The sequence below is a fragment of the Nicotiana tabacum genome, chromosome 8, assembly GCF_000715075.1.
Source record: "Nicotiana tabacum cultivar K326 chromosome 8, ASM71507v2, whole genome shotgun sequence".
Lineage (NCBI taxonomy): Eukaryota > Viridiplantae > Streptophyta > Magnoliopsida > Solanales > Solanaceae > Nicotiana > Nicotiana tabacum.
The window spans coordinates 25,355,310-25,375,138 of NC_134087.1; the positions used below are offsets into that span (position 1 = coordinate 25,355,310).

The following is a 19,829-nucleotide window of genomic DNA, read 5'->3' on the forward strand; positions in this document are numbered from 1 at the left end:
TCGTGGGGCGTCATCGGGTCATGGTTATCACAGTTCTCATCAAGGCCAGTCATCACTTAGTGCCTTTGCAGCTCAGAGTTCATTCTGTGCTCCATTAGTTCAGGGCTCTTCTATGCCGAGCGCATCTGCTAGTCACTTCGGTGCGAGGGGTTCCCTTAAGTCCCCTTCTCCAGCACCTGGGAGTTGTTATGAGTGTGGTGAGATGGGTCATATATGGATGCAGTGCCCTCGTCGTCTTGCGAGCTCATCTCAGCAGAGGGGTCAGTCATCGGCTTCAGCGCCAGTTACTTCACCACCACCCGCCCAACCAGCTAGGGGTGGAGGTCAGTCAGCTAGGGGTCTCCCCAGAGGGGTAGGTCGATCAGGTGGCAGTCAGGCCCGTTTCTATGCACTTCCAAGAATACTCGATGCTATTGCTTTAGATGCTGTTATTACAGGTATTGTTTCAATCTGCCACAGAGATGCCTCTGTATTATTTGATCACAATTCCACCTTTTCTTATGTGTCATCATACTTTGCTCATTATTTAGGTACGCCCCGTGAGTTTTTTGCTTCACCTGTTCATATATCTACCCTAGTGGGCGATAATGTTGTTGTAGACCGTGTGTATCGGTTGTATGTGGTGACTATTGGGGGTTGGAGACCCGTATGGATCTTTTATTATTATATATGGTGGATTTCGATGTCATTTTGGGCATGGATTAGCTATTTCCGTGTCGTGCTATTCTGGACTGTCATGCTAAGACAGTCACATTGGCTATACCGGGTGTGCCACGGATCGAGTGGCGAGGTGTGATTGATTATGTTCCCAGTAGAGTGATCTCATTCTTGAAAGCACAACGTATGATTGGGAAGGGTTATCTTTCGTATCTAGCCTTTGTAAGGGATGTCGGTGCTGAGATTCCCAGTATTGATTCTGTTCCAGTTGTGAGGGATTTTCCCGATGTGTTTCCTACAGACCTGTCGGGCATGCCACCGGACAGGGATATTGATTTTGGTATTGACCTGGCGCCGGGCACTCAGCCCATTTCTATTCCGCCGTTTCAGGAACTAAAGGAGCAACTTCAAGAACTCCTTGATAAAGGGTTCATTCGGCCTAGTGTGTCACTTTGGGGTGCGCCGGTTCTATTTGTAAAGAAAAAGGATGGCACTATGAGAATGTGCATTGATTATAGGCAATTAAACAAGGTAACGATTAAGAACAAGTATCTTTTGCCTCGCATTGATGATTTATTCGACCAGCTTCAGGGAGTGAGAGTGTTCTCCAAGATTGATCTCCTTTTAGGTTATCACCAGTTGAAGATCGGGGACTCGGAAATTCTTAAGACAGTTTTACGACCCGATATGGTTATTATGAGTTCTTAGTGATGTCTTTTGGGCTGACCAATGCCCCAGCAGCATTCATGCATTTGATGAACAGTGTGTTCCGGCCTTATCTTGACTCGTTTGTCATAGTCTTCATTGATGATATTCCGGTATATTCACGTAGTCAGAAGGAGCACGCAGAGCATTTGAGAGTTGTGTTCAGAGATTGAGAGAGGAGAAGCTTTATGCAAAATTCTCCAAGTGTGAGTTTTGGCTCAGTTCAGTGGATTTCTTGGGGCACATGGTGTCAAGCGAGGGTATTCAGGTTGATCCGAAGAAGATAGAGGCGGTTCAGAGTTGGACCAGACCGTCCTCAGCCACAGAGATTCGCAGCTTTCTTAGTTTAGCGGGTTATTATTGTCGTTTTATTCAGGGATTCTCATCTATCGCATCGCCCTTGACCAAGTTGACTCAGAAAGGTGCTTCATTTGTATGGTCAGACGAGTGTGAGGAGTGCTTTCAGAAGCTCAAGACAGCTTTGACCACAGCTCCAGTGTTAGTTTTTCCATTAGCTTCAGGTTCATATACCGATTATTGTGATGCTTCGAGAGTTGGCATTGGTTGTGTATTGATGCAGGAGGGTAGAGTTATTGCTTATGATTTTCGTCAGTTGAAGCCCCATGAGAATAACTACCTCGTTCATAATTTGGAGTTGGCTGCCATAGTTCACGCATTGAAGATTTGGAGACATTACTTGTATGGTGTGTCTTGTGAGGTGTTTACTGATCATCGTAGCCTCCAACACTTATTCAAACAAAAGGATCTTAATTTGAGGCAGCGGAGATGGTTGGAGTTGCTTAAGGATTATGTTATTACTATATTGTACCATTCGGGAAAGGCCAATGTGGTGGTCGATGCCTTGAGCCGAAAGGCGGTGAGTATGGGGAGTTTGACATATATTCCAGTTAGGGAGAGACCTCTTGCGGTTGATGTGCAGGCCTTGGCCAATCGGTTCATGAGATTAGATGTTTCAGAGCTCAGTCGGGTATTGGCTTGTGTGGTTTCTCGGTCTTCCTTATATGATCGCATCAGAGAGTGTCAGTTTGATGATCCGCATTTGCTTATCCTTAAGGATAGAGTTTAGCATGATGATGCCAGAGATGTAACCATTGGTGATGATGGGGTGTTGAGGATGCAGGGCCGAATTTGTGTGCCCAATGTGGATGGGCTTCGGGAGTTGATCTTGGAGGAGGCCCATAGCTCGCAGTATTCCATTCATCCGAGTGCGGTGAAGATATATCAAGATTTGAGGCAGCACAATTGGTGGAGGAGAATGAAGAAAGACATTGTGGGATTTGTAGCTCGGTGTCTCAATTGTCAGTAGGTCAAATATGAGCATCAGAGACCAGATGGCTTGCTTCAGCAGATGGATATTCCCGAGTGGAAGTGGAAGAGGATCACTATGGACGTTGTTGTTGGGCTTCCACGGACTTTGAGGAAGTTCGATGCTATTTGGGTGATTGTGGATCGGCTGACCAAGTCCGCACACTTCATTCATGTGTGTACTACCTATTCTTCAGAGCGGTTGGCAGAGATCTATATCCGGGAGATTGTTCGTTTGCATGGTGTCCCAGTTTCCATCATTTCAGATAGGGGCACTCAGTTTACTTCGCAGTTTTGGAGGTCTGTGCAGTGAGAGTTGGGTACTCAGGTGGAGTTGAGCACAACTTTTCACCCTCAGACGGACGGGCAGTCTGAGCGCACTATTCAGATATTGAAGGACATGTTGCGTGCTTGTGTCATTAATTTCGGAGGGTCATGGTATCAGTTTCTACTGCTTGCAGAGTTTGCTTATAACAACAGCTACCAGTCGAGTATTCAGATAGCTCCATATGAGGTTTTGTATGGGAGGCAGTGTAGATCTCCAGTTGGTTGGTTTGAGCCCGGCGAGGCTAGGCTAATGGGGACATACATGGTGTAGGATGCTTTAGAAAAGGTGAAGGTAATTCAGGAGAGGCTTCATACAGCGCAGTCGAGGCAGAAGAGCTATGCTGATAGGAAGGTTCGGGATGTGTCCTACATGGTTGGCGAGAAGGTTTTGTTGAAGGTTTCACCTATGAAGGGTGTTATGAGATTCGGGAAGAAATGGAAATTGAGTCATCGGTTCATTGGGCCTTTTGAGGTGATTCGGAGGATTGGGGAGGTGGCTTATGAGCTTGCTTTGCCACCCAGCTTGTTAAGTGTGCATCCGGTATTTCATGTTTCTATGCTTCAGAAGTATATTGGGGATCCGTCTCATGTTTTTGATGTCGGCACGATTCAGTTGGATGATAATTTGACATATGATTTGGAGCCAATAGCTATTTTGGGTCGTCAGGTTCAAAATTTGAGGTCAAAGGATATAGTTTCAATGAAAGTGCAGTGGAGAGGTCCGCCCGTGGAGGAGGCAACCTGGGAGACCAAGCGGGAGATGCGGAGCATATATTCTCACCTGTTTGAGGCTTTAGGTATATTTCTTGACTCGTTCGAGGACGAACGTTTGTTTAAGTTGGGGGGGTTGTGACGACCCGGCCAGTCGTCTCATGAGTTACCGCTTTGTTTCCCCTATTTCTGCTTCTAATTTCTTTGTATGATGGTTCTATATGTGATCAGGTTGATTGGTTAGGGTTCGGAAAGGATTTGGTAAGGTTTGAGACACTTAGTCTCTTTTTTAGGAAGGTTAAGTTGGAAAAGTCAATCGTATATTGAATTATGTGTTAGAGGTCTCGGATGTGAGTTTCGATGGTTCGATAAGCTTCGGGAGGTGATTTGAGACTTATGAGCGTGATCGGAATGAGTTTTGGAGGTCCGGAGTAGATTTAGACTTGAATTGGCGAAAATGGATTTTTGGCGATTTCCGATTGGTATGTGAGATTTTGATACAGGGGTCGGAATGGAATTTCGAGAGTTGCAGTAGTTCCGTTGTGTCATTTGGGATGTGTGTGCAAAATTTCAGGTCATTCGGGCATGGTTTGGTTGGGTTTTTGATCAAAAGCGGAATTCGGAAGATTTTAGAAACTTAGGCTTGAATCTAGTGTGTTTTGGTTGATTTGATGTTGTTTGAGGGATTTTGAAGATTGGTACAAGTTTTAATAAGGTTTTGGAATATGTTAGTGTCTTTGGTTGAGGTCCCGGGGCCTTGGGTGAGTTTCGGGTGGTCAATCAAACCATTTCATGAAGTTTGGAATTGCAGAAATCTGCTGCTCAATGTTGCAGACAAATGACCTTCGCGTTCGCGAGAGGGGAGCCGCGATCACGAAGGGTTAGCTAGAGAAGGCTGAGATTTTGGCCTTCGCGTTCGTGAGGAAGGCTTCGCGTTCGCGAAGGGCTGAGAAGTGATTTATCGCGTTCGCATAGAGGAAATTGGCCAGCTGGGTTTAAGGTGTTTTGTTCATCGCGTTCGCCGGTGAGGGAGCGCGTTCGCGAAGAGTCAGGTTATGGAACCATCGCGTTCACGGGTGGCATGACACGATCGCAAAATAGGAATTTTGGTCAAAGGTGATTTGTGCTTCGCGAACGCGAGGCTTTGACCGCGTTCGCGAAGAAGGATTTCAGGCCTGGGCAGAATGTTTAAATACTCGTCTTGTCCGCGATTTTGGGGTTTATTTCTTCCATTGTTGATCGTTTTTGGAGCTTTTTGAAGGGGGATTGAAGAGACATTCAAGGGAAATCATTTGGAGGTAAGAATTTTGGGCTTAAAACTCGATTTTATTGTGAAATCTACCTAATAAACATGGAATCTACGCCAAAAATTGAGGGATTAGGGCTTGAGATTAAGAGACTTTAAAATCAGAATCTGAGGGGTCATTTGGACTCCGATTTCAGTGTTCTTGGTATGTATGGACTCGTGGGGAGATAAGGAATCTATTGATGTAAAAATTATCGAATTCCGAGACGTGGGACCGGGGGTCGGGTTTTAGTAATTTCGAGATTTATGTTGTAAATTGATTATTTTTGTTTGGGCTTCGTTCCCTTAGCATATTTTGACGTCCTCGTTCTGATTTTGGATAGATTCGACACGAGTGGAGGCCGATTCGAGGGGAAAAGGCATCGCGAGCTAGAGATTTGACCAGTTCGAGGTGAGTAATGATTGTAAATGATGTTCTAAAGGTTTGAAACCCCGGATTGCACATCGTAGTGCTATATTGAGGTTAGGCACACGCTTGATGACGAGCGTGGGGTCGTGCACTATTGGGGATTGTGATTTGGTCCGTCCCGATTGATGATTTTACCGCGTATTTGACTGAAATCTATTTGCTATCATCATTATTTGGGTTGAATGTCATATTTGGGCCTTGTGCCAACTATTTGAATCCTTCGGGGATTTTTACTGATATTTCTTCACTGTTTTGACTTTATACTTGAACTCAGTCATGTTATATTTTACTGTTTTCGTACTCAACCATGTTTACTCTGTTTTAAACACGTACATGATCTTTTAAATGATATTTTTGGGCTGAGAATCATGTATTACTATTGCCCGAGAGGCTTCTGAGGATTTTGACTGAGTAAGGCCAAGGGCCTATATTGAGAGGAAACATTTGATACTGATTATGAGGCCGAGGGCCTGAGATATGTACGCCACGAGGTGGCTTGATTGATATGAGGTCGAGGGCCTAGTGATGACGCCATTAGATGGCTTGATATTGCGTTTGGGCCGTAAGGGGGCCCTCCAGGAGTCTGCACACCCCCAATGAGCGCGGGTACCCATTGTGATGTGAGAGTGAGCCCGAGGGGCTGGTATTGTTCTGAGAGGTTGCCCGAGGGGCGGATTGTTGATACTGTGCCCGAGGGGCGAACTTCCATGTGTTCATTTTTCCTTAATTGCCTGTCAATTTCCTGTTACTTGTTGAAAAAGGATTTTTCTTATCTTTTCACTGGTTTACTGTTTTCAAATGGTTTTTACTGCTTCATGATAGAATGTTTTGTGCCTTACGTGTTTTCTTGCTTTCAGTCTTTATTTACATTTGTTACTCACTGAGTTGGAGTACTCACTTTACTCTTTGCACCCTGTGTGCATATTCAGGCGTAGCTGCTCCCCCTCCCGAGTGCTGATCATTTCCAGCTTTAGGTGGATCCGAGGAGTCTTTAGGTAGCTATTGGCGTTCGCAGCCCGAAGCTCCTCCCTATTTTGTTGCTTCATGTCTTTAGTTTTTGTATTGAACTCTGTAGTTGCATTGGGGTATTCCGTGTTGTTAGATGCTCGTGACTTGTGACACCCCGGTATCGGGCTGTGTTTGGGTTGTATTCCGCGTATTATACTATCATTTGCTTAAAACTTTGGTTTATTTATTCATGTTTAGATTGTTTCTTAAATGCTTAACTGTTAATAATTGAAAAATGGGAAGTGTCGGTTGGCCTTGTCTTCACAAGAGGCGCCATCACGACCAGGTCTGGATTTAAGGTCGTGACATTACCACACACACACACCCCCAACACACACAAAAAATATGTTTTCGAACAAATTAAATATATTATTGATAAATGATCTTTTTATTTCTTTTAAACCTCTTCATTATTTGTATATTGACTAATTTATTTTTTTTATGTAGCAATTTCTTCCCTCGTAAACTAGGTATGCGGGATTAATATTTTTAAATTTTAGGAACATACACTTTTATTTATAATAACTCAACTATAATTTTTAATATAATATTAATATGATTTTTTAAAAAAAATAACCCACTTAGATAAGATTCACGCGCAACGTGCATATCATAAAACTAGTTATGGATAATAAAATCCTTTTTTGTGATTACAATTTTATTTATCAATAAAATCCTTTTTGTTTAAAATTATTTGTGATTACAGTTTTATTTTTCTGTATAAACTTATTGCAAACACTTAGAAACTAAATACATTGTACTGTTGCTATGAATTCAAAAATTAATAATTATTAAACTATTAGTTATTTTTATGATATATTTATACACTGTGTCGAAATAACTGAATTTAGGTGAATACAATTGTATTTGTCTCGAAGGAACCATGGGGGGGAGAGAATTTCATAGGACCAATGACATCAACATTGAATCACAACTGCTAATCATTAGACAAAGGTTGTGGTGAAGTGGTAATTACTTCTTCATTCTTAATCGAAGGTCTCGGATTCAAGTTCTGTATATGGAATCGCCTTTGTGAGAAAGCGATTTACCCAAATGTAAAACTTCTCGATACAAATCAAGATCTAGTCGGGCCTCAATGCAAATATACTGAACACCGGGTGGAAAACCAATAATCTAGAATTATTTTTTATTTCTTCACTTTACACTTATAACTAGATCTGTTGTACAATAATATTGGAAGTAGAATAGCGACACTATTTTATGAAGTTTTGGTGATTATCAAATCATAGGCTCATGATACTCTTTGGGGTCAGCTTTCTTGGATTTTGTGTATTAAAGAAAAAACACAAGGAAACGTCCAAAGCAATTCAAATCATGTTACATTCAAAAACAGTGTGTTCTCTTCTTCTCTTATTCGCCCACGTTGCAGATTTTTGCATTAATGACCTCTAACTAGAACTTACCGCACAATATTTACAACAAATCATGTTATTTCTTTTCCACTATAGCACATCGATAAATTGAATCAAGGCGACACAATATTAATTACGATTATATATATAACAACAAGAACAACATACTGAGATTTAAACACAACTGAAGAATGATACGTAAATTTAGATGAATAGTAATGTTAAATTGAGTGCTCCTAGAATTTGCCTCAAAATACATTAAATTCAACAAGTAAAGATTAATTATCAAAACACATTAAACTCAACAAGTTAAAAAATTTCTTGCTATACAAGTCCATAGAAAGAAAATAAGGACGAAAACACAAAAGTCAGTGAAGAGAAAAGAAGTTCAAAATGCTAGGTAACAATAGTGACGATAACAACAAAGTTAGTACGTAGTAACAAACTTCTCGTCAGTGAAGAAGACAAGTAGCATTAATGGCTAATCAGAATAGGTGATGAAACAACAATAATAATAATAAGCGCCGGTACAAACTTGATATTCACCTATGTATATCCTTAATTTCAAGCTTACTTTTGCTAATCTTCTTTGTCGGCCTTTGAAGAGGCGGATCCAAAAGGAGTTCAATTGAACTTACTGTTTTCAACTCTGAACTATCTATGCATAAGAAGAGGCTATGGGCGTTCAATTGGACTTATTGTTTTCAACTCAAACTATCTATGCATACTGAGCTGCCGCTATGTGCGGGGTTTGGGGAAGGACCTATTGTATGTAGTCTTACAATGCATTTTTGCAAGAGGCTATTTTCACGGTTCGAACACGTGACCTCCAGGTCACATGATGAAGAAAAGGTTAAATATGTAATTTATACATGTAATAAGATTACATTCATTACTGACTATATCCTGGAATCGTAATGGAACTGTCGACTCTAGATCCTGGAAACGCAACAACAACAAACTCAATGTAATCCCATAACCTTGTAGAGATAGAGAGGCTATTTCCGATAAACCCTCGGCTGGAACAGTGGAAATCTTGGAAATGCCAAGAACAGATTTAACTTACCGGTTTGATGTTGGATTCGGCCCGCTAGGAACTGCATGCTCACTAGCTTCAAATTGTCTCTTAGTACCACTAGAAGAAGAAGATGATGAAGATCTACGAGGATTTGTGGGGATCTTTCTTGAGTTCAAGTTAATCGTAGCTGTAGCTGAAGAGGAATGATCATTGTTATCATGATCAGAAGAAGACTGAACAAAAATGAGGAAGAGGAAGAAAAGGGTGAAGAGGAAAATGAAAGAGTGAGAGTTAAATGTGGAGATTTCAGATTTTCTCAATGTTGTCATGCAATAATTAATCAATTGAAGACAGCAGAAAGGGAAGAGAGAGAGAGAGAAAACAAAAGACAGAAAGAAGGGGGACGAAGCTTTAGTTTGGAGAAATTAAAGTGGATGAAAGCCAGAAAAAGGAGAGATCTTATGGGATACACATTTGCTTAGAGAATTGAAGAACAAAAAAGAACCTATCCAACATGCAGGGATTATATATTGAAGGTGCAAGATTATGTTGAAATTGACTTTGGTGACCCTTCTTCTTAATAAGCATTTATATCAATTATTAACTAAAGTGATCACCCTAATATATCTGCTAAATTACATTGAGTGTTTTACCTTTTGTACGTGAATTTTATAGTATTTGGTCGCCTAAAATGTAACTATTAGTAATCATCCATAATTAGTAAGATTAGTAACCTATTTACGTGGATTTTGCGACAAGATTTGTGTGGTCTATTTAGTCATTTGATTTCACTTATAAGAGAAAAAACGACTCATTGATTTAGGTATTAAATCAGAAGATGAGAAAGAAAACAAGCAAACCAACAGCTGTAGATCTGCTATTCAAATATTGACAATTAGTGTCTAAAATAGGAAAAGAAATTAAACCAACCAATAATGTTTTCCATGACAAAGATTTAGGACTCAGAAGTCAAAGGAAAAGACCATTGACAAGATTATTTATGCAAATAGAGGATTGTGAAACGCACCAAAAAATAAGGAATATTGTAATTAGCACTTAACAGTATAACACACAGCTTCTCATCCTTTTTTTTGTGTAATAACATTATATTCATTAACCCCAAGTTGGTACTGGTATTTAAGAACAAAAAATGTACAGATTACAGGGGGTCTTGTATCTTATAAGGAATCTAAAAATTTACAAGTGATTCTGCATCCTCTATAGAAAAAACAATTCAGCTTAATTCTTTGTATGGAACCCGACACAATTGGTTTGGTTTGGTAATTGTAAAATCCGAACCAACCCGGCCTATGTATACCCATATCTATAGATATGCAAGTGAACCTGGATTTTACTGGCACTATTTGAATATCATGACCCACTAATCTTTATTTCAACAAATGCTAAATAATCTCTCGAGTCTAATCTTGGTGCCAACTTGACAAAAATATTTATCTTATACTTAGCCATTTTCCAGGCTATTTATTCTATATCCATAACAAAGTAAAACATGAGTAGATATATAATTGCCAATAGGCATAAAATAAATTCCAATACCCCGGGGTGGGGTGGCGGGGTTGCAGTAGACCTGTCTTAATCTAATTTGGTTGATGAGGTACAGATGAAAAAAATCTTAGTACTATTTTTAGGGCCTTTGCATGAAACCATAAAGCAAAATAATAATTGTACCTGTAGGATCGATATAAAGCTTTAGCACCTAGTTTTTGCTTTTTTCTTCTTTTCTTTTCTTTTCTTTGTGGGGACTAGAGAGGGGCATGGGGCCAATAATGCAGAAATAGACGTATATATTGGTCCCTATTTCATTTACTTTTTCAATTAATCATTTGGTATTCAATGACCCATGCACTGACCCAACTAATTCGAATTAACGTGGTATAGGCCTACTATGTGGGAAGAGGTAAAGCACTCCCTACTGAACATTATTCATTCTCAGGGCTCAAAGCCGAGGTCTCCAATTACGTGTATTGAAGGGCTCGAAACTGAGGTCTCCAATTACGTGTATTGAAGGAATTCCATCCTATCAGACCTCTTGGTACATTAATACCTAATTGAAACACTGATTTTGAGCTGCAGATTCTTTTTTTCTTTTCTTTTTCTGGATTTTTTGGAGCATCTTGATTCACATACGTTTCTTTCTCCTTAGTTCTGATCTTCAAAATTGAAACATGAAGCAACAAACATCTCAAGAGGAATTGAATAAAAGTAACATATGCTTTTTCTCTTTTGTACTGTCAAATCTTGCATGCCTGTATGACTGATAAGTATTGACTGAGCTAACTAAGCATGCATCATAAAAGTACCATCTGCCTTCATCTTCCATTCAAAGGCAGATTATCTTGTGGTCCTTTACTCCACAAAAAATTGATTATCGTTTATCTTGAGCACAATATATTGTTCAATGATTAGTCTCTAATATCAAGAAAAAAGAAACGAGACCAACTGCAATGCCACCCCATCAGAGACAATTTGAAACTAACTATATTACACCCCACCTGTTCTAAACTCAACTTAAACTAGATTCTTCGTAAAGTGAGCACATTTACAACAACAACAAACCCAATGTGATCCCACATAGTGGGAGGGCAGTGTGTACGCAGACCTTGCCCCTATCTCGTGGAGATAGAGAGGTTGTTTCCAATAGTGAACACATTTACAAATTTCAAAATCTATTTATTTTAAGATTTAGTACCACTCAAGAAATAGTTGAGGTGAATCCATGATTTGTATTTGATCGGCTCAATCTTTAAAATTCTTAGCACTAAACTCGCTATACTTCTGAATTTATGGGTTCATATACATATTTGTTGAAAGCAAACTGTATAACCCTGATAATTAGGTCTCCTAGGGAAAGTGAAAGTTCAAAGTGGGAAAAGGTTACTTTATGCAAAGTGAAACACTATGAAATAGTGTGAATTAATTAGTGTATAACAAGAATTTTCTTAGAGACTTATCGTGTAAAGGTGGTAGGACACAACAGAAAGGTTATCCTCTGAGATTACTTTTGCTTTTCTACCCACTCTTATTACCTACCCTGGTCTTGTCCTTGTCTCCAATGTTTGCATCCATTGGTTTCCATAATACTTTAGTGATTTGTGCAAAGTTGCAAACGTGCTAACAATTTTGTGATTTATGAGCTGAAGATTCTCTAGCTTCGGTTCTGGTCCTAGCCAAGAGTTCAAATACAGAGTGCAACTTCGAGCTTGACAAATATTGTAGATAACAGAACACTTCCAGTAATGCTCATACTCGTGATCTACGAAAAACTTTAGCACAGTTTGAGACAAAGTGGATAAGTAGCAACCAGAGATGCTACTGAAATCAAAATGATGAGACTATAATTATATATAGCAGAAGCTTCCGAACTAGTAGTATTTAAAGTGTGTGATCAAATGGAAAAACTTTTTCCCAGTAGCTTGACTCACTCGTTGAGAAAAGAACATGTAAAACAGATAAAGTTAATAGTGCTTTCATTGAGCACTGAGGTTCTGGAATTCTAAAAGCATTGATTAGCTTTCTTTTTAATTTGCGTTTCTTATATATAATGGTTTTCAGACAGCTAAATAAGTTGGGATTAATCTTGAATGAATTTGAAAGTAAATCTGCAGATGAGAGATAGAACAGTACCTTGTAGGACTTCCCTTCAACTATTGAGAAAAAAACTGAAGAATCCCAGCTACAGATCTCAGTAATACTGTATTCTTTGTCAATACATGTTTAAGATAATGCATCGGGAAAATTTTGTAGCAAACACAAAAAGGAGACTGGCCAGTGCCTAGTTCTTCCACCGCAGGGATTGTCTTATCCCAGTGTAAATAAGCCCCAATGATCTCCCTATCAAACAAACCAGAAAGAATGAGATTGCATCACTCACCTTAGCGATAACAGTTCTCATCAATGGCATTGCAATATCAGCCAATTCAAGGAAAAGACTGTAGTAGTATCTCCTGTAAAGGATAAGAAAACACAGGTTGGTAAGTTAATTTTCTTTTGGACAATGCCTCCACAGGCAAAGAAATTGGGACCTATAGAGAATTGGAACACATTCAGAAATATAACAAGATGACGAGACTAATAGTAACTAGCATCTGATTTAAAATAAAAAAAAATAAGAGCAGTTTTCCCAAGTATTCCAGGAATAAGAATTTTGACCACAAACCGCAATTAATCATTCAATAGTTTCATATGCCACATCGACAGCACATGAAACCTCAATACCAATTAAAGACAGCTTGACAACCTCAATATTTGAAATCAACCATCTCATGATTCAACATTTAACAGTCTTAGGACTAACTTTTTTATATAAATTTGAACTGTATTTCATAATCAAAAACCACTAACTAATACAGTTGCCAACCACGAATTTTTATAAATTCCTCAATCATCAACACTATTCTGGATTCCATTTCTTCTTTTGTACACTAACCCCCGCATTTTTGTAAATAATTTCTTAATTTGTCAAAAATGCCCGAGCTTTTAAGGTACCATCAAATCCTTGGTTTAGAACTATACATCTTCACCTGAATGTCCAGAATTACAAAATGTAACTCTCAAGTAAAGAAGTTACGCATTTCCTATTCCTACAATTGAAATAATCTCAATCGAGTTAATTTTCAGTCTGAGTTTGATACTTTGTTTAGCGAGTCAAGAACTGGAAAACAAAAGCTTAATTCTTCTAACAGTTGAACTTTTATTCTTTTAAATGTTAAAAGTAAATGTCCTGTTCTAACATCCAGTCTCAAATAGCATGAGTAATGAACTAGAATACCATAAAACATTATCACTAAGAATCTTGCAAATAGCCGACGAAGACCCAGAGGGCTTCACAGTGGACATAAAAGAAGAAAAACAGTCAATGTGATATGGAGGAGGTATGAGCTGTGAAGGCCTCTACTTACCACCCAGTCAAAGCCCTTAGTTCCTTGGTCCGCTTAACAGGCACAGATATATGGTCGATCACAAGAACATTCAATTGACGTGACACTGGTCTAGAACTTATTACATTAAGCTTCTTCCACCAATTAATAGTTTGATCCTTGTCCTTGCTAGATTCCTCAACAAGTTGGTATTGAAATGTGCACAAGTCAAACCGATCTTCATACATGGAGACAACTACTTCCATGTTCTGATGCAACCACTGATTGAGAGCAACCTGTTAAAATGTTTTAAAATGTGACATTAATCTCAGCATCTTTATAGTACAAAGAGTATGTTCCTTCATTCACTGCTGGTGGCTTATGGTAGTATACTCCAAGCCATTTGTTTTTCTCACAAAGCAGTAAAGCGAAAAGCACAAAGAACTGATAAGGTCCATGCAACTTGAAGCAAAAAGCAAGAAGTGAAGCACATGCTTCTTTGAAGTGAAGCGCACAATTGTAATTATTCTCAAAAAGAGCAAATGTGACTGTGTGAAGACTGAAGACAAGTTCTATATAATGCAGAGAGCATTCGGTCTCATAGCATGAAGCATTGACTTATACATGAATGCAATAACCAAATATATGGTGCCATAAGCAAAAGTTAATACCTCGTTGCGTAACTTCTGAAGTGCTCTGGTTGACATTGTACATAAACTCAAACCAAGGTTGTTCATTTCATTTGACATGCTACTATCAACAGAAATAAGGCCCAAATACATACTTGCAATCCCATCTGCTAACATAATCACCAGATCCTCCAGTATAGAGACCCCATGCTCCATAAACAAGCTGTTATCATAAAGGTCATCCTTCCTGTCATATTCAGCATTACAGCACATTAAGGCATCTTTTTGGACAATTTTCTTTCTTAATCAGGACTGGTTCGAAACTCAGAAGGAACATCTAAATAAACCAATTAAGAGGAAAATGTAACATAGTAACACATTAGAAGTTCCAGTTCTATTTATGTGGAGCTACAGTTTACCGCCATAGATCTCCATGTGAAAAGCACTTCAAAGTCTGCACATGGTAAAATCAGCATTGTTGAGGCGCGCTTTAGCGCGCGTCAGTCCTGAAGCTAGGTATAGTGCAACATAGGCACTCCCCTTTCCAATACAGACACAAAGGCGGTAAGCGCCGGAAGATAGAACAAAACAAAAATATAGTTGACAAAGTAATATCTTAATTGTTACAAGAATGTTAGCAACATGTATGTTAATGATAAGGAATTGAAAATCACAAATTTAGAATAGGAAATTAGCCACTTAATTTTATGTGTTATTTTTATTTTTTGGTAACTGAAAAATCTGTTGTTTCCAACTTCGAAACTCGGTGCATATTAGGCCCGCCTCTCTACCTACTCCACGTAAATACCAAACTTGGTTCAGCCGCCAAGATTCAAACTCGTACTCATGATGTGCGACTACACGTATTTCAGTTGTACAGCCTTAGCCCTTGAACCAAAGATCTAAGGGCTCATCTAAAATAGAGAATTATCTAAGGAATTCTCACAAAAAGATAAAAGATGCAAATGGGTCAATGACTCCTCCAACAAACCAGAGATGTAAGAAGCTTTAAGGCTAACGGTAGCTCTTCAGTGACAAGAGAGATTCAAACTGCAAATGAAGAGTAGCTATTTTTACCATATCTAAGACCGTAAGGTACACAGCTTAAATTAAGACATGGAATAGTGTTTAGGACCAGGTAGCAGTTAGTGAACCAAAGAAATCAAAGCATTCTCAACCCTCTCAAGGACAATGGTTAATAAAAGAATACAGAGTGATAATAACACCCAGTTCTACTAAGTACAAGATACATGAACAATGCAGAAATTATTGTTGATGTCAGGGTTAAAATACTACTTCATTTAATTAAAAAGAAGGTAAAGAAACAAAAGAACACATCCTAAAATCATAGTCATTCTAAATTCACATGACTGGAAGAAGTGATATTACCTGATAAAACCAAATCTAAGAAAACAAATCAGTTCTGCATACAGATCCTCCTTCCCTGACTTTTTTATATTCATCAGGACATTACCATGTCCATCTAACTTATCAATCACAATGGAGAGACATTCCTGACAATATATTGGAAGAAGAGATACCTAAGTAAGTCACAAGAATGTACTTAACAAGAAAAGGATATATTTTTCAGGTCATACCTTGTTGGTTTTGTTACTTTTTAGAAGCAGTTCCTCTTCCAGCCAAGTTACACATAAAGGCTGACATGAGTTCTTAATGACATCATTATAAATGGCCAAGAAATTTCCCTTGCTTAAGGTAGCAGCATTCGCGGAAATACAATCAACCTGTAAAAGTTGCAAAATCATAAGTGATGACAACGAAACCACCTGCTTGTGTAGACAAAAAGAAATGGAAAATAGTCAAAGTGAATAATCATGAGTACTCCCTGCTAAAACACTACTACAAAATTAAAAAGTACACTCCCCTTGTGTAACGACCCGGCCGGTCGTTGTGTGTATTTGATCCCCGTTCCCCATTTGATACTCCTCTTGTGTGTATTTGTTGTTATGTGACTTGCGGGGATAGTTGGTTTGATTCCGGGAAGGTTTTGAAGTGAGTTGGAACACTTAGTTCCATTGTTGGAAGCTTAAGTACCTCCAGTATCACAAAAAAGTAATATTGACCACGGAAAAAATGACTTAGAAGTATTCTTAGAAAAGGTCAAATCCTGAACACAACCTTGAGGGATGCAAAGGCATGCATCAATGAAATGGTAGTGCACCAAATGCATCAATGAAATGGTATTTAACATTTTCCTTTATCTTCTATAAGTTTCATTAGTAATTACATTTAAACAGCCTTAATTACCTAATGTGTGATCAAAGAGAAATCTTCCATTCTAAAAAATCACCAACGTTCTATTCAAATTCACAGGGCAATAATAGAGACAGTGCCTGCCTCTTTCTTGAGTAACTGAAAAGATGCCCAAAGTAACCTCAACCTTGGACCCTCGGCAAGAGCATATAAATTTGAAGGCTGTCTTCTACGGTTTTGTTCGAATTCAACAGCTGCAGCACCAAAGTCCAATTCTTCTTTTGCAGAAGACAGAGAACTCAGGAGTTTTCCTTTCACTACATCCCAGGCAAATTTTGTGTTAATGTCATTGTCCTTTCTCCTGGCACAGCAAATAAAAGAAGAAATATCAGCAATAAAGAATGATACGTAAATTAAACCAAGTCAAAGAAAGTGAGCTACTAATACTACTTGCATCAGTAAAATGTTTCATCTAATACCGTTCTTACCTACCATAAGAGGAAGTCCCATCACTGTCCACATTTTTGCTTTGGATCTGTTCTCTAGTATTTGAAGGTATTACACCAGCTAGATATGTAAGAAAAATACTAGTCATCAGAAGCATTTGATCAATGGCAGGAACCAATTCAGAAGTTATTGCTGCATCAGCATTAACAAGAGAAGCGACGCTAAAACCCCTCTTCCAACTATGCATGTTTGGTCTGCTCTCCAGTTTTGTTAAGCTAGGAGTAATGAGCTTTGATATATTTGATGAAGGCAAGCGAGATACTCCACAATTTCCAAAGCAAAATCCCCTGAACCAAAAAATTGCAAGTATCAGACTACCACATAAAAAAAAATTCAAAAAGCTGGCTGTTGAACAATAAAAGAGGAGAGCATATTAAATCAAGAACAATTAAACAGCGTAAAGGGCACGTATCTTTGAGCATTCCCATCAAGTCTAACAACCAAAATACTAAGAGGATAAACAAGCTTCAAGCTTATAATAATGGTCAAATAAAACTGGAGTTATTGAAAGAGGAAATAAGACCTGTGTATCAACATAGCTAAGCTTTTAGACACAGAGAGCTGCTCTGAGAAATTTCCTTTGACCAGCAGCCTAGAACTTGATGGAAAGGCCACGAGTTCTGCCATCTATATTTTGCAGTCTTCCCAGTCAGAAGATCCTGTTGCTGGTTCGCATCCTACGAAAGGCCCAATCTGTCTCGGTTTCCCAAGCAACAGATACATAAAGCAAAAATAAATTTCATCGGTTGAGAATGTAAGAAAATTATGCTCTCCTACAATGCAAGAATAAAACCACAAATATGCATCCTAAGTGATCTACAGAAGCCATACATTTATACACATATATTCCATAAGAAAACATATTTGCCTTCTGTTTTCTGATAAGTACATATTTGCCTTTGTTTGTAATTGTATTAATACAGGGCTCATGGGATACTAACAAACTGTTTTACCATTTTTGTGCTCAGAAAGGCACCAGAGTCACTCCTGTACCCCTACTCCCATTCCCTCTCTTTGAAGAAAGAGGCAGCTAGTAGAGGTACGGGGATCGATAATTGTCACAAATGTCAATCTTACATGTTCTTATCAGAAAAAAGAAATGAGGAAGCCAGCTAGCTAGGTAACTCACTAAACTCAACATCCTGCATCAGAAATGACCTAAAATGCACCTTACAATACATGCACATTGTAACCAGACTACGGAAAGCTAGAACTGACACTTGAACCCTTCAAGCAAATTACAGTCTGCTCTTATCAGCATGACACAAAAGTATGACATAAGATACACAGGTGCACTTATCGAGGACCGCTAACACTGGTAATTCACAGAGTTCACTTACTGCATTCTGCTTGAATTATAACAAATAATTTTACAGATTTTTTAAATATATTTATACTCAAGTCCAAACTATTTTCCCACGGATTTAAAGGTGTTAGGCTCCTCCTCTATTGCACTATAGAGAGTTCAAATGCACAATGTTGCAGAATGCGGTTACAGTCGTGAAGCACATCAATAAGCTACGGTTCATTTACCGCCTCGTATTCATCAACTTACCTGTACACTTGCTTGAATTGATTGGTGCTTAGACATTTTAAGCAATTGAAAACTTGAAATTGAGAGTGAACAATGAAAAATGCATTACCTAGAAGTGTAAAGCTGTAAATGAACTTGGAATTGGAAACAACGACATAGATCGTAATTACATAGCTCCAGTACAATGAAAAGTAGCATTAATGGAGAAGTCAAAGGAGAAAATGATAGCGAAAAGCAGAATAAGGATGAGGATTTGTGGATGAGAAATGTGCGTACCTTGAGCTGGGGATAACCAACAGAATGACCCGACGAAGCACCAAAGGCCCACTCCCTAGGCAACGAACAACCACTCGAGGGTGAGCTATTTTCCCCTCTCTTTTTTTTCTTTTTTTTCTTTTTTTTTTTTGTTTTTTTTGTTCTTCGCCCAAAGTACTTTTCGAAATTAAAAGTATTACACACCTCATTAGTTCATTAGTGTTATAAATATATTATATTATGGATGTTCATTTAATATTTCGTTGTAAATAATCTTCCTGAAGAAGCTTATTCATATGGGACTCCACCGTAAATATATTTATCTATTTAGTACTCTATTGTAAATAAGCTTCCTGAAGAAGTTTATCACTTCGGTACCCGGTTATGGATAAACATTATCCTAGGTAGAAGATTATCCATACCGGGTATAATAAGTTTATCCATTCAGTACTCCGTTATGGATAAACATTGCTCTCAGTAGAAGATTATTCATATCTCGTATAGTAGCAGCTTACACAACAACTTGCGTAGCAGCTTGTAGTAGCAGCTTGCGTAGCAGCTTACACGGCAACTTCCTTTCTTCTATAAATAGAAGAGATTTCAGTTCATTATGTACATCAGTTTGAAGTTGAATAATATATCAGTTTCTCTCTATACTTGTCTTTACTTTATAGTCTTTATTTTATAACACGTTATCAGCACGAGACTCTGCCATCTCGAGCAAATATTTTGAAAGTATTTGAGGTAAGAACTTTCTTTTCCTAAATAATGTCAAATCTTTCTAAACTTGAATTTGTAGCCCTGGATATATCGGGCAAAAGCTACATGTCTTGGGTGCTTGATGCTGAAATTCATCTTGATGCGATGGGTCTGGCAGACACCATCAAAGACAAAAATCAGGCATCAAACAAAGACCGTGCCAAAGCAATGATATTCCTACGCCATCACCTTGATGAGGTCCTGAAAATGGAAT

General features: G+C 38.6%; 1 protein-coding gene across 3 annotated transcripts; it reads right to left on the reverse strand.

The window, feature by feature from the left end:
• Positions 1-12,467: 12,467 nt before the first annotated feature.
• On the reverse strand, positions 12,468-18,973 carry LOC107759885 (uncharacterized). Of its 3 annotated transcripts, none has more exons than XM_016577893.2 (9): positions 18,878-18,973; positions 17,591-17,760; positions 17,049-17,354; positions 16,705-16,921; positions 15,945-16,091; positions 15,736-15,860; positions 14,389-14,593; positions 13,760-14,013; positions 12,468-12,805 (listed from the first exon to the last, which is right to left on the reverse strand). In XM_016577893.2, exons 2-9 carry the CDS (start codon positions 17,692-17,694, stop codon positions 12,634-12,636), a joined length of 1,530 nt encoding a protein of 509 aa, XP_016433379.2. In that variant the 5' UTR covers positions 17,695-17,760; positions 18,878-18,973; the 3' UTR covers positions 12,468-12,633. The 3 variants fall into 3 exon arrangements, with proteins under 3 accessions (XP_016433379.2, XP_016433378.2, XP_075075205.1); XM_016577892.2 differs by having other exon boundaries at positions 18,711-18,891; XM_075219104.1 differs by lacking the exon at positions 18,878-18,973 and adding an exon at positions 18,623-18,874.
• Between the last annotated feature and the right edge of the window lie 856 nt (positions 18,974-19,829).

Bases quoted from the DNA above. Each gene is read 5' to 3' on its own strand.
- LOC107759885 (XM_016577893.2), bottom strand. From the start codon at position 17,694: ATGGCAGAACTCGTGGCCTTTCCATCAAGTTCTAGGCTGCTGGTCAAA. The intron at 17,355-17,590 runs GTCTTATTTCCT...TTTTTGGTTCAG, and splicing joins TTAGCTATGTTGATACACAG to GGGATTTTGCTTTGGAAATT. The intron at 12,806-13,759 runs GTAAGTAGAGGC...TATCCTTTACAG, and splicing joins CTAAGGGCTTTGACTGGGTG to GAGATACTACTACAGTCTTT.